Genomic DNA, 15,125 nt, shown 5'->3' on the forward strand with positions numbered 1-15,125 from the left:
GCAAGCCCACGTTATCCCCACTGGCAGTATGTGCAGGTCGCTGCGCCACCATTAGAGACAGCCCCCATTGGCGCATGCGTTAAGTTCCATTATCCCCAATGACAGCATGCATGCACCACCACAGGACAATGGGAGCTGTCCCTAATGGAAGTGTGGCCACGTGCATGTCCCACCATTGGGAACAATGCAGGCTTGAACATCCATGGATTTTGGTATCTGGGTGGTCCAGAACAGATCCCCTGCAGATACCAAGGGCTGACTATATTTGCAGCTAATGCTAAAAACCTTTATTAGTGAATAAGTACTATTTTGTTGTAGAAAATGCTTATATTTTTACAGTTAAACTAAATGAATATCGCTTAACAAATAAGTGTTTTCCCAATATCCCCACCACCACGACAAAATATATGTATTAAGCAGTTTAGTATAAAATATTCATCTTGGCCCATTTGCCTCCTGACTACTTCTGCTCCTGACTTGAGTGATCCTTGAAATTGTAGAGCCCTGGACTTTCATCTGGATGTTGAGCTTTAACTGTACCATTGATTTAAGGCACTGTGCAGCACACGGATATAGGAGTCGAACAAGTGTCCCGGAGAAGCCGACTTTCAGGTGGCTTGGGGGCATGGCATTTTGACGCTGCATGCCCTCGGAGTGCCCAGAAGCTACCCAGGAGTTGCGCCAGGACTGCCTTAAGCCCGAATAGGAGCTGATCTTTTCCGCTCGTTTTTGGGATGGCAGCAGGGCGGATTGTGGCTGCGCTTGCGACTTGTCCCTTAGTGTGGACCAAGGTTACATTCAAGCCCCATGGCTGTTTTTGTGACCTCAGAATCCCCAGGGGTCACTCTCCAAGTTGCCCCAAGGACAGGATTTCCTTCATGATCCCAGGAATTAAGAAAATTTTGCAAAAAACATTTTTTTTCTGAAAATGCCCTGTAGGAATCCTTGAGGGCCAATAACATGTATGACTGTCCCCTAGTGTAATTTTGAGTGCAAACGTTTGTTTGTGAAGTCGAAGGCTTTCATGGCTGGCATCCATTTTTTTTGGTAGGGTTTTCAGGCTATGTGGCTGTAACGTTTTCCCCACCACCTCACAATTCTTTCCTTCTTTGTTACCCAACACCCCTGTGGGTTTTTAAAGGTCAGTAGTGTGGGTGGATGTTAAAGCACAGGTCAAGTGGATAGTTAAACAAGAATAAAAGTTTATTTTAACATAGAATAGGCAAAGGTAACTTTGACATGAAGTTGTTACTATGTCTTCTTTTGTTACACACATACACACACACACACGGCTGGTTTTAACTTTTTAATAATACAGTAACTCAACCACACAGGCTATACTATCACTCCAGAAATTAGGTAACCCAAACCCCTCTTCCTGAGTCTCTCCTCTCTAGACTCTCCAGAACTAATATTGTCCCTCTCTGGACCTAACAGACCCTTCCTTGGTCTATTATCCAAATACTGTTCCCTCAGTCTCTAATCCTAACCATCTCCCCCACTGAACTCCAGCTTCATCCCTCAGGATTCCAAACCCTAACTGACTCAACAAAACTGCCAAGTGGAATCTTTAAACTCCTCAGCCAGCACCTGATTGGCTAGTGAATCTCTGGCTTCTGGTTGGCTGGTTTGTAAGTCAGTTCATCACACACCTCCGCCTTTAATAGGTTCATTGACACACATAACCAAATGGTTATATGGGCCAAGGAACCCTCAGTTATAAATTATACTTACCCATTATATATAACATTCTACAAACAACAGGTGAACATCGTCACTATATCCATATATATGTCATTTATATACATTATCATATCAACCTGGTTACAAACCTTGTCTCTCTTCTTTTACCCCTCTTCAAATTGTCTAGCGAGACCATCGGCCACCACATTTTCTTTACCCTTGACATACTGAATAGCGAAGTCAAAGTCCTGTAACATAAGACTTCACTGTAATAACTTGCTGTTATTTCCCCACATCTGATTTAACCAACACAAGGAAGAGTGATCTGTTCTGATTACAAACTTTCTTCCCCACAAGTATGGCTTAAGTTTATTTACAGCCCACACTATAGCCAAACATTCTTTTTCTATTGTGGCTAAGTATCTTTCTCCAGGCAGGAGTTTCTTACTTATATATAAGATCGGATGGATCTGACCCTCTTCCCCTTCTTGGCTTAACACGGCACCCAGACCAACATTAGAGGCATCCGTAGTAACTATGAAAGCCTTGGTGTAATCCGGAGCCATCAGAACCGGAGCCGTGGTCATCAGACGTTTTAATTCCGTCACATTCTGCTGAGAACTTTAGCAGGATTATCCTTTTTGGTTAAATCGGATAATGGGCTGGCAATACTGCTAAAACTTGGAATGAACTTCCTATAGGTCTGTTACAGACTGCCAAAATAAAGCTGCTTCGGGTCTCTTTGGAGGTATGCTGTTTAAATGATGCATGGGTCCTAAGAGTCTGGAGGTCGCGCCAAGGCCACACTCCATTCCTAAGAACTGGAGTGCAGCTTTGGTGCAGCTTCCGGATTCTTAGGATGCATGCATCATTTAAACAGCATACCTCCAAAGAGACCCAAAGCAGCTTTATTTTGGCAGTCTGTAAAAGGCCATAGTATCCTGCCAATCCCAGGAATGACCGCACACCTTTTTTTGAAGTAGGCACGGGCCAGTTAATAATAATAATTATAATCCTAAATTTTTCTTTCTTATACCGCTTTTCTATTTATTACAGTCTTAAAAACCAGTTGTTTAGCTATGGCTTCTTATGAAGTTTCTGCCTTATGGTCCCGCCTGCCCCAACATATAGCCTAAATATCGGCTCTCTCTTTTCCCTACGACAGAGGGTGTTGAAACATGGGCGGGGTACATACCTCCGCTTTGCGGCGCTCTGCTGCCGCCGCCAGTAGGTCCGCGGGGGAGCCGGAGCCTTCACACAAATGGAGCTTCTTTTTCCGTCGCGTTTGCGACGTAGCGAGGCGCCAGGGGCGCACTCGCTATGTCACAAGCAACGCGACGCGTACGGACGCTCAGCGTCCGATACGCAAAGATGGCGCCGGCCATGTAGAAGGGCCGGCGCCATCTTGTACGGACGGAGTCCGTACTAGGCCCAGGGGCGTCTATAAGAGACGCCCCTTTTTAAAATGGATTTTTAGGAATGGAGTGTGGCCTTGGCGCGACCTCCAGACTCTTAGGACCCATGCATCATTTAAACAGCATACCTCCAAAGAGACCCGAAGCAGCTTTATTTTGGCAGTCTGTAACAGACCTATAGGAAGTTCAAATGGCGGTGCAGAAAGCACCATAGTTTTTTGTGAGTTTTTTGGGCTATGTGGCCATGTTCTAGAAGAGTTTCTTCCTGATGTTTCACCACAGCATCTGTGGCTGGCATCTTTCTCTGGGCAAATCACACTCCTAGCCTCAGAGGATGCAATAGCAAACCCTCTCTGAAGAAACATACTATGACAGGATCACCTTAGGGTCACAGTAAGTTGTAAATGGCTTGAAGGCACACAACAGCAACAAACAATTATATAAATTCATTAGCTGATATGTTACAAGATTTGAAGCATTATTTCAAATTTTTATCAGATGCAACATTGCTATTTTTCTTTCATTTGTGACTTTGACTGTCAAATGTTTATTTAATTCTTTCTTAACTGTAGACTGATTGTAATGTGGCGACTATTATATAAGCATGTCCTTTGGTACTGGGCACAGTTTAACAGAAAAGAGCAAAACTCCATTGAACCAATAACAGAAATACAAATGGCTTATGAAAGACCAGTGACTGAAGCCCTTGCAACTCATATACAGGCAATCTTACAGTCTTCAGGAGAGAAGCTGGAACATAATGTCAACCTCAATTCTGTGACTGGTTAGTATCTTATAAGAAATTGCCAAATATTGATAGTCGCATTACACCCTCTATGACTAGCATTGATTACATATTTGCTTACTGGCTCAATTTAAGTTGCTGATTTGGAAACTTCATGATGCAAGTGATTTGGGATCTGGTTATTTAATCCATTGTGTGCATCCATTCAAAACTGCCTGAGCCTTAGAGGTGCTCTGTTCTGTGGCCCACAAGAAAATATGAGATTAGCAACTACCAGAAACAAAACTCCCCCATGTTTTCCCTCCTTCATTCTATTTTTTAATGTTTAAGCCCCTGTGGATTGTTCTTTGTTTGCTTATTTAAGCCTTCCTGATTTGATCTCTCATTGTGGCCTTATATTGTTTAGTTAAGAAGTGGATACATGGGAAACTGTCTTAAATGGAGGTAGACAACTGTGGTCCACCTAGACCACTATGGTCTACCCTGATTGGAAGCAGTGACTATTCAGGGTTTTTCTGGTATTCCCTGGAACTGGAAGTTCTCAGAAGGCCTGTGATGGTATTGGTTACTTCATGTTTAATTCTGACTTGTGCTTTCTGTTAGTCTTGTATGTGGAGTTTTCTGAAATGTGGGGTATCAATGTGCAAAGAGATCTTGCAGTACCATTGAGACTAACTAAAAGAATGAAGCTGGTAACATGAGCTACTTGTACAAATGTAAAATAAATAATCTAATTTCCAGTATAGAAAATCTACATTTTCCTATCCGTTCTCCAAAAATATTTTTTGCCAAAAATAACATTTCCCCATTGTAACCTTTTCCAGACAGTTATCTAGGGTGATTAGGACTATCTGCTTTAAAGTACTGTATATATTTTCTGGTAATGAAATGGTTTGTACAAGTGCTAACATCTGGTTTTTGTTTAAGGTGAGGAGCAGTTTCTAACAGGATCTTACAAAGAATCAATAGAAGCGTGGGAGAAAGCCATTCAAGAAACAAAAGTAAAAGGTAAAACAGTAGGGACTGCTCAGTGCTTGGGAATTATTTTCACTGGAAAAACATGATTGATTTACAGAGTATATACCCTGCTCTTCAGTCAGAAAGCCACCTAGAGTGGCATACTACTCAGAATAAATGAAACATTATTTGTTAGATGTTGTTGAACCATAGCTCCCTGTATGCCTCATCACTGGCTATTTCAGTGAGCTTCCTTATATTTGCTCAGAAATCTGATTTTTAAAGATGCTGCTTGGTCTTGCATTTCTGTATTGCTTTGTATTTTAACATGCTTGATAAAATAAAGCTATTAGTATCTGAAAACTATATTTAGTAGGGAAATCTTACAATTTAAAATCAGAGTAGAACTGACTAGTAGAGTAGAAATAAAAAGAGGGTACATACACTTTAAAATTTGATGGTGTCCTGAAATATCAGTTAAAATTATTAATTTTTATGAAGTGGTATAATTGGCTGGCAATCTGCTTTTCAAACAAACAGTTGAAGTTTCCATTGCTGAATAAACTCTTTGACAACAGAACAGATGCTTTTATTCCTGATACTGCCAAATTATTTTGTTGATATGTGTGTCACTTTTCTTTTTAAAAGTACTGTTGAAGGAGCTGTTGAAGGCATAATTAAATTGTAAGGAGGGCTAGGAGAGGCTGTAAAAATAATCCAGAAGCTTTCTCTTCCTATTATTCTAGAAATTTGAGGGAAAGAGCTTCAAGGATAGTGATAAGTAGGTGGATAAAGGCATGTATTTTTCAATGTTATGATTATGAGACGAAGCCAAGACAAAATAATGTGTGGTCACAGTCTACAAAGCTGATGGCTGTGAGTGCAGTTTATGCTGTCTCAACAGCATTATAGGACATATGTGATATTGCAAGGTGGTCTGAGCCATCCACTTTTGTGAGACATTTCAACTTGGATAAATATGTCAGCACAGCCTTCTTTTGGTAAGACAGTGCTGCAATCAGTAGGTAGTAGAAAATAGTCCCGCCTAGGTGCTTGGGTAGTGGATTTCTCCTCCATCCATCTTGAGAATGAACAGTTGGATTTCCAATAAATAAACAATCTGGGTTAGAATAATAGAATCATAGAGCTGGAAGAGACCACAAGAACCATCCAGTCCAACCCCCTGCCATGCAGGAAATCTCAAAGCATCCCTGACAGATGGCCATCCAGCCTCTCTTTAAAGACCTCTAAGGAAGGAGATTCCACTGCACTCCGAGGGAGTGTGCTCCATTGTCGAACAGCCCTTACTGTCAAGAAGTTCCTCCTAATGTTGAGGTGAAATCTCTTTTCCCGGAGCTTGCATCCATTGCTCCAGGTTCTAGTCTCTGGAGCAGCAGAAAACAAGCTTGCTCCCTCCTCAATGTGACATCCCTTCAAGTATTTAAACAGGGCTATCATATCACCTCTTAACCTTCTCTTCTCGAGGCTAAACAACCCCAGCTCCCTAAGGCGTTCCTCATAGGGCATGGTTTTCAGACCTTTCACCATTTTAGTCCCCCTCCTTTGGACACGCTCTAGTTTCTCAATGTCCTTTTTGAATTGTGGTGCCCAGAACTGGACACAATATTCCAGGTGAGGCCTGACCAGAGCAGACTACAGTGGCACTATTACTTCCCTTGATCTATACTTCTATTGATTGGCAGGAGGAGCAATCCGTACACACTCCCCAAAAAAGAAAGAGTTTAGTTGAGAAAAGATTGGTTAAGAATTTATTAGAATAGGTATGGCTGGATAATCAAATTGTTAGGGAAGAGAAAAGGTTCTGACAGTCACAACTGAAAAAGCCTTGTCAAGTTGGCACTTGGGGATAAACTAAACCAGATTGCTCCTCTTGCCATCTCAGAAAGATTACTCATGGTAAGTCCCAACTTCTCATTTGTAATACTACTCTCATAGAAATGCTCTACTTGAAATGTTTTGGTGACAGTAATCCTACTTAGGTTATTTATTGCTATTGTCATTGTTGTTGTCCCAAGTTTCCCCCCAAAATTGAATATTCCTATATCTGTATGTTATTGTATATTTAGCTGAGAATAACTGAGAAAATTACTTTTTACTTATGTGAGAATTACTTTTTCACCAATTCGTAAGGTTTATATTTTTAGTTTTAGATAATTATTTTTCTTTTTATTACAGGAGGAAAGAAAATGCCCTTTCTTCAAACTCGATATTATCTTGCTATATTGTATTGCCATCTGTATCACTATAGTTTAAGTGAAGCTCAGGGTCTATGTGATCATCTGGTGAACGAGCTTCTAAAACGAAGTCAAGTTTCTGTAACAGAGAGGAATGATATATCAGGTATGTGAATGTTTTAATATCACAGGTTTAGTAAAACAGATTTGTCTATACTTTCTGTATTTTTATAGTACTATGACATAAAACATATTATGTAATAATTTTGTCATCTTATGCCATTGGTAAAAAAAGTATAACACACTGTTACAATAGTTATACTCTTAATAATCATGACAGTCATTTAGTAACTATTGAGCTACTATAGTTAAATAGTAACTGTTAAAATAGTTACACTCTTAATAGAGTTAGTCTCCGTGAGACTGAAGGCCAGGCAGGATCCTCCAGAATTGTAAAGCATTATAGCCGTTGCCACCAAGCCCTCTCTCCTCAGTTTTAAGTTTCCTGCCTTGCCAACCAGTCAGGGAATTTCCTTGTCTCCATTTAAAATAGATTTATTAGTATAAATTTAGGATTAATGTCAGGCAAATGCAATGGCTTCTGACAAAAATAAAATGAGAATACAAGCAGATTTTGATTCCAAAATGGAAAATGCAAATTTGATGCCAGACAAGCGCAAGGTGCAAATGGAAACCATGGTGGCGGTTTCAAATGTCCCCAAAACTGTGAGTAAGCAGATTGTAGAGGGTGAGGTCCAGGGAGACCAGAAGGAAATAAAACAAACAAATAAAGGGCGATAGGTTACCAAGTCAGGTTCAGAGTCGCTACTTAAAAAGATGTTTATAAACTTTTAATTATTTTTAATACTGGAATAATAGGATATATATTTAAGGTCCAAAACATACTGCAGAAATTATCCAGAATGGAACTGCTTTAACTGCCCTGACTCAGTGCTAGGGAATCCTGGGAATTGTAGTTTATTGTGGCAGAGCTGTCACAGAGCTGTGACATAAAAGGCTAAATGTCTCACAAAACTACAGTTCCCAGAATTCCCTGGCATTGAGCCAGGGCAGTTAAAGTAGTCTCAAACTGGCTTATTTCTGCAGTATGTTTTGGACTTACAGCTAGATTTATGTGTACAGGTTTTTCATTTACTGATTTTTAAAAGCCTGTTTAAGCTTCTTCAATAATTTTGTCTTAAAACTACTTCCTTGAAATTGTATTAGCAAGTAACTAGTCATGGTTTTTCCCCTGTAATTAGTAAGCCAATATAAAAAATCAGATTCAGAAGCCCATTAAATAATAGAAAAAATATATCCATTTAAGCTTCATCTCTGTCTTTGATCTGGTTACCAGGTATTCAGGTGTACAAATTCTGTAAAGGTAGACTAATGCTGCAGTATAAGTCCCATCTTTATCAGGAAGCTTATAGTTAATATTTTAACTTCATAGTGTAGAGAGGCGGGATATAAATAATTTTTTTATTATTATTATTATTATTATTATTATTATTATTTGGTGGCACATCACCATCTCAGTGGGACTTCACCATCTTTCCCTTTGGAGGGAAAAGTATAGTAGAAGTGAAAATCAAGTTATATAAAGGATTGGAGAAAATGATGTATATGAAGACTGTGCATTAACTGTTATGGATTTAGGAGGTCATTTAAAAGTAGGGAACCAACTGGAGAAGGCAAAGGAGGAAGTAGATTTGTATGGATGGAAGGGTAAGAAGTTTAAGGATGTATTAAGAAGGTCTAAGTAAGAGGGAAGATGTGTAAAGGAGATGATTCATAGAAAGGTGAAAGGAGGAAAGGAGAGTTAGGTAAGAGGAATATGAAGAAGAGTGATGAGTGAGATGGAATGTATGATGAGTGAGAAGTGGGAGAGGAGAGATATGAAGAGAGGTGGCAATAGGAGGGAACTGGAGGGAATGTATGAAGAAGATTTAAGAAGGTATAAGGAAGGTGCTAATACTCCAAGAGATGTTTAAGGATTTTAGGCATGAGTTAATCTGTTGTACATGATTTTGCTGATGTTGTGATGTTATAAATTTTATGTTTGTTGTTTAATGTTGTAAGTGAGGATGATACCTTTATAGATGTTTTTAATGTTGTAAAATTTTGAATAAAGATATTATTTTTTAAAAAAGGAAGGCAGTGGGACTGCAATCTGAGTAGTTACTAAATTAATTTCAAAGGATGTTTACAAAGTGAAACTTAAGTAAACAATACCAAGGAGATCACTGTGTAATGTACACAGAAGACTAACAGTACAAATCTGTGGAGAGTGAAGAGGAGCAATCCACATCATATTGGTTACTTCCTTCATACCAACTCAGCGACAGGAATCCATTAGCTGTTATCTTTATTTTATTGTTGTCTACGATTTTATACGCCACCTTGAGTCCCTATTGCAGCAGAAAGGTGAGGTATAAAATGAATGAATGAATGAAGCGACAAAACAATTCATTCAAGGAAGAATGAGTAAACATAGCCGAAACTGAGTCACTCAGTGACAACTTCTGCGTGTAATTTTCTTATATAAGACTATTTTTTTCTCATAGATGCTGAATGGGTGGTAAGAGATATTCATACTGAAGCTGCTCTGGCAGTAGTTCAATCACTAGCAAGATTCATGGCAGCTTACTTCACTAATGAACCACTTTATATTCTTCCTCCACACTGCATTGATATTTTACCCCCACTTCACATCATGCCAGGTATTCTGTTAATGTCATCATATGATCTAGCTTACTGTCATACATCCAAAGTTAAGCATTTCTAAACCCAGTTGATGTCAATGAGGGAAGAGTTTTTCCTGGAAACATTTCTGTCTATCTATAAAATATGCCTTTTAAATTGACATTTGTTCCTGCTATGAATCTACCATTTAACTTTGTCTAGTTTTCTTGATTTATGACCAAGTTCCTATATAGAGGGGAGGAGCATAACTTCACTCAGGATGCATTTACACTGCAGAAATAAACCAGTTCAACACCACTTTAACTGACATGGCTCAATGCTATGGAATTCTGGGAATTGTAGTTTTGTGAGGCATTTAATCTTCTCTGTCAGAGAGCTCTGGTGCCACAAAGAAACTACAATTTCCAAAATCCCATAGCATTGAGCCATGGCAGTTGAGGTGGTGACAAACTGGATTATTTCTGCAGTGCAGATGCACTCTCACTGAGTTATGTGACAGTTGCACAAGAACACCTTGTTAGTGAATCATGACATTGTACAAACAAATGCACAGTGAATCTGCTATGTGCAGTGTGAATCTGCATGTGCAGTCTGCTGTGACAGTGCATGTGCTACCCCACTGCCTCAACCATGAACTAAATACACATGATCCACATGTGTCATATTCATGTGTTTATGAATCAGTCATGATAAAGAATATGAGGGAATAGGAATAATGTGAAATGGTGAAACAGCACCAGAGCTAACTAAAAGAAGAATGGAAGAAGGGGGATAAGTAAAGGGATAGTGAGGGGAAGAGGGCAATAATTGGAGAGAAATATTGGAGAAACAAATGGACTTCTGTGAACTGTGATTTCCCAGTAGATAAGACCCCTACATCCTGTAGTTTGGCTTATTCTCCTCCCAGGGTCCGAGGGCTGGGAAGGAGAGGTGGAAGTGGAAAACTTTTAAGGGATAGTTGTTTGGGGAAAAACTCAGATTTGACAGTACCATGTCTCTGGTGAACTTCTGTCTGGAAATCCAAAATAAAGCATTAGTCTTGTACACTACAATGCTTTCGTGGTTTCTAAAGTCTGAGTCCACTATGTCTGACAACATGAGACAAAAATGTTTGAAATATTTGAAAAGCAGAACTTGTGCATGCATAAGATGCCAACAGGGTTCCAACCTATTTGTTTCTCACCTTCTCTTTCTGTACATTGATTCTCTGCATATAGGGAAAAATGTCTATGCTCAAACCCCATTTGATTTAATGGGGGAGCGGCCCATGGCAGGCGGCCCATTATATTCCTGGCGGCTCCACGTAATGTTAAAGACATGTATAGCGCGCCCACGTATGGCGTGGGTGCACTGTAATAATATTGCATCTCTCCCCTTTTCTGTGTGATTTTGAATGAAGACTTGATTTTCTCTATAATTCACCTAATGTGATAGATCTTTTGTAAGCATTCTGATTTCCGTCCTAGCTCAAGAATTAAAGATTATTAGATTTTGCTTTATAGAGCAAGTGAACCTGGATGTTGGTGGAGTTAGAAGAGGGCAAATGTAGTTATTAAGAGTGTTTGTCATCCCCACCCCCAGGATATACTGCATTATGAAGGTCATAGTTCACAGTTACCTGGGAGAAAGTCTAACCAAATGTAATGGGTCTTACTTAAAAGTAAACATGAATAGGAATAAGCTAGCAGTCATCAGTTAACATAGCAAGAGTAGGTTACACAGCAAAGCAAATAAAAGCTGCTAACAAACTACTTTTTTTTATTTTAGACATGTTTGTTCGTGTTGTTCCACTGGAACACTCCATTGTCACTGGTGCAGTTAGAGACCTTGGACTCTCTTGTGTCTGGACAGTTGAATATGCTCTTGATTTGTTTCTTGTTGGTGGCCTAATTCCAGAATCTGTGTGGCTAGCACATAAACTTGGAGACTGGAAAATGGCGGTTTCAATTGGAGTGTCTTATGATCTGTATTGTCAAAGTAACAGTGGCTTCCCAAGGTAAGTCTTGTTTGCACAGATGATAGAAATGGGACCTGAAGTGTTATTACCTATCTATAATGTTATAAACAATGAAATATATGTCTTGCTTATTTTCCCCTGTATTTTTAAAAGCTATTTTTGTTACTGCTCTCTTTTTTAAAGTGATATATTTTTAAAATGTTCTCTGCTTTTGTCAGAAGTAAAGAGAATATGACCTGTTACAGATTGCCAAAATAAAGCTGCTTTGGGTCTCTTTGGAGGTATGCTGTTTAAATGATGCATGGGTCCTAAGAGTCCAGAGGTTGTGCCAAAGCCACACTCCATTCCTAAGCACTGCAGTGCAGCTTTGGTACAGCTTCTGGATTCTTAGGATGCATGCATCATTTAAACAGCATACCTCCAAAGAGACCCCAAGCAGCTTTATTTTGGCAGTCTGTAACAGGCCTATAACACTTTCTTCTATCAACTGGCATTGTTCCATTTTGTGAATATGAATTGGTGGCCCATGCGTTATATAAATCCTGTATGTGATTAAACAAAGATCATTCAGATAAGTTACATAAAATGTTTCTCTTGATATGACTTAGGTCAGAGAAAGTAGAACTATACCTGCCACTGCACTTAACTCCAACCAAAATATTTCAAGAAAAACTGCAGTCTTTTTTGGGCCAGTCTATCACCAGTGAAACATCAAATGACCAAGATCCCAAATGCAAGCAACTTACAGGTGTGTAATCTCTACATCAGAATTGTTTTCTTAAAAGATTTTAAACATTATTTTATGCAAATACTATGCCTTTGTTCAAATATCTAACCTATTATATGTGAGAAAGGTGCAAGAAAGGTGAGGGACTGAGGAGGGTCCCCACCAAACATGTCAGTGTTACTTTAAATTGTTGAGGAAATTAGCTTTGCAAGAGGGTGGGTAACTTTAGAACCTTTTCCACCTGTATATACCTGTAATAACTGAGGAAGATTCCAGGCTTGGGTGAATTAAGGTTTTACTTAGGAAAATGCAGAGTGCAATCACACATGGACAATAGCAATTCATGCAGACATGGCATTCAGAGCTAACCTAAATGGGAATATGGAAACTGGATAGTGGAGTTGGAAAGATTTAAAGAGGGTGATATTTACTTGTGCAAAAAGTAGATCATGAAAAGCAGGAATGTTGAATGCTGGCTCCTAGCTCACAGGGTGGTACCACCATAGGTTGAAGTATTGTTTTGATGTTGGAAGAATAAATTCTACCTCTGCACAGGATTTTTACTTCTTTTCTTCTGGGAATCTGACCTAGTGTTCCTAGAAGCTCTGGTGCTACAGTGGTTAAATGCTGGTATTGCAGCCAAAACATTGAGAGTTGGATCATGCAGGGTTCCGGGTTGACTCAGGGGCTAAACAGGCTGGCCAAGAGGGCCGGCATCGGGGAGGAGTCCCCCAACTCCACCCCCAAGCCACCATTATGCAGTCCAACTGACCACACAGCAGGTGGCGTTACAGCATTCCTTTGGTGCGGCATTCAGAACAATACACAGATTATATCTCCTCTCAACCAACAGTACTGTGTATATCTGCAACTATCTTTCATGTCAGCATTCTTTGACAATGCCAGCCACACCTGCTGCTGAAACGTCAGGAATAAACTCTTCTAGAACATGGCCTCATAGCCTGAAAAAACTACAAAAAAATATGGATACTGGCTGTGAAAGCCTTCTACTTTATATTCTGCTAGTGCTTTGTTGTTATTGTATGCCTTCAAATCATTTCTAATTTTTGACAACCCTAAATTGGACTTATCATGGGATTTTCTGGGCAAGATTTCTTCAGAGGAGGTTTGCCATTGCCTTCTCTTGAGGCTGACAGTATTTGATTTGCCCAAGGTCGCCCAGCAGGTTTGGTGCTGGCGAGTGAAATATTTGGGTTAAAAATTGTTGGCAATACAAAATATTGTAAAATTAAACATGAGCAGAGTTCAGTTCATCTTTATTACAGATACGAGCGGAGTTTGAATATGGTAGTTCCATTACACAAATTATTCAGTGTTCAAAATACCATTTTTTAAAAACAAGGTGCAAAGCCTCTTCCCTTAAAAAATGATTAATTAAAGAAACATTAAGTACTGATTAAAACTATGACATGGCCTTAAAAATGTATTTCTAGATTTAGCAATGCAACATTTCCAAAATATTTATTAATGTATTTTCTTTTTTACATGCTCTGCTGGTTTTCTTTAGATTCTATTGAAGAAGAAGATGCACGTGTGCTCTTTAGTTCAGTAGAAGAAATACTGAAAGCAGCAGTTATGGCAGAAGCAGACATTGTCTCAGAGACATTTCAACATTTAGTGGAATTTGTCAAGGATCTTAGCAAAAAGTTGTATGGTTTAATTCCTGAGAGCTTATATCTACCTGCACCACCACTGTATTGTCCTCAACCAGCATTCCTAAGCGAAGTATGTATCTTTGGAAGCTGTGTGAAAGTTACTTTTATTGTATCTGTACTTAAGTTACTAATTTTTCATTGCATTTTCAGCTAGCCTAGATCCCTAAATTTACGTATTCTCATTAATTTATTAACATATGAAGCACCCATAGTAAAGATTCTATTCTCAGGATGGCAAGGAAGGGAAACCCACTATGAATATATTATTATTATTATTATTATTATTATTATTATTATTATTATTATTATTATTATTATTATTATTATTTCTTACCAGCTTCTCCCCATGGATTAGGTTAACAAATACACAATATCAGATAAAACACAATGTCAGTTAAAACACACACTTTAGTTTATAAGGTTATATAAGACACAATCCACATTTAAAATTTCTCATTTAAAAGTCTCAGTTTTAAAATAATCTGGATATACCTGTTGGAAGAGACCAGTCTTCAGTTTTTTAAAGTTTAGATAGCATGTTCAGCTGTTGAATCTCTTGTGGCAGGTCAGTCCACCTTTTAGGGGCAGCTGAAGAAAAAGTCCTATTGCAGATAGCTGCCAAAACTAGCTCTTGCTGACTGGACATAATGTCCACCAGAGGACCTGAATGTATGGGGTGGATCATGTAGGGGGTGGCGATCCTGTAGGTAACCTGGATTTAAACCATGTAGAGCTTCAAAGTTAATAACCAATACTTTGTACCTTGCCTGGAACCTAATTGGCAGCCAGTAGAGTGATTTTAATATTTGTGTGATATGATCACTCCTGCATGTATCAGTGTTTTGAAGTAGCTGAAGTTTCCAAATTTAGTACAGCGGTAGCCCCATGTGTATCTCATTGCAAAAGTCCAGCCTTGAGTATACCAGTACTGTATGTGCATTACCAGCTTTAAGTCCTTCAGCTCTACTAAGGGCTTATCTCTGTGTGCCAACCGAATCTAGGAAGCTCTGGGAAGGGGTTTATCTCTAGGAGGGAGTCAACAATTCCTCTCTTCTCGTGTCAGT

The 15,125-nt window shown here is 39.1% G+C and overlaps 1 protein-coding gene across 1 annotated transcript in view; it reads left to right on the forward strand.

Annotated features, from left to right (window-relative positions):
* CPLANE1 (ciliogenesis and planar polarity effector 1) overlaps positions 1-15,125 on the forward strand; it is a 100,238-nt gene that overhangs the window by 18,915 nt on the left and 66,198 nt on the right. The window contains 7 exon segments of the mRNA XM_042451335.1: positions 3,671-3,882; positions 4,771-4,851; positions 6,997-7,161; positions 9,563-9,718; positions 11,469-11,697; positions 12,267-12,406; positions 13,914-14,131. Coding sequence (XP_042307269.1) covers positions 3,671-3,882; positions 4,771-4,851; positions 6,997-7,161; positions 9,563-9,718; positions 11,469-11,697; positions 12,267-12,406; positions 13,914-14,131 — 1,201 coding nt within the window.

The sequence above is a fragment of the Sceloporus undulatus genome, chromosome 2, assembly GCF_019175285.1.
Source record: "Sceloporus undulatus isolate JIND9_A2432 ecotype Alabama chromosome 2, SceUnd_v1.1, whole genome shotgun sequence".
Lineage (NCBI taxonomy): Eukaryota > Metazoa > Chordata > Lepidosauria > Squamata > Phrynosomatidae > Sceloporus > Sceloporus undulatus.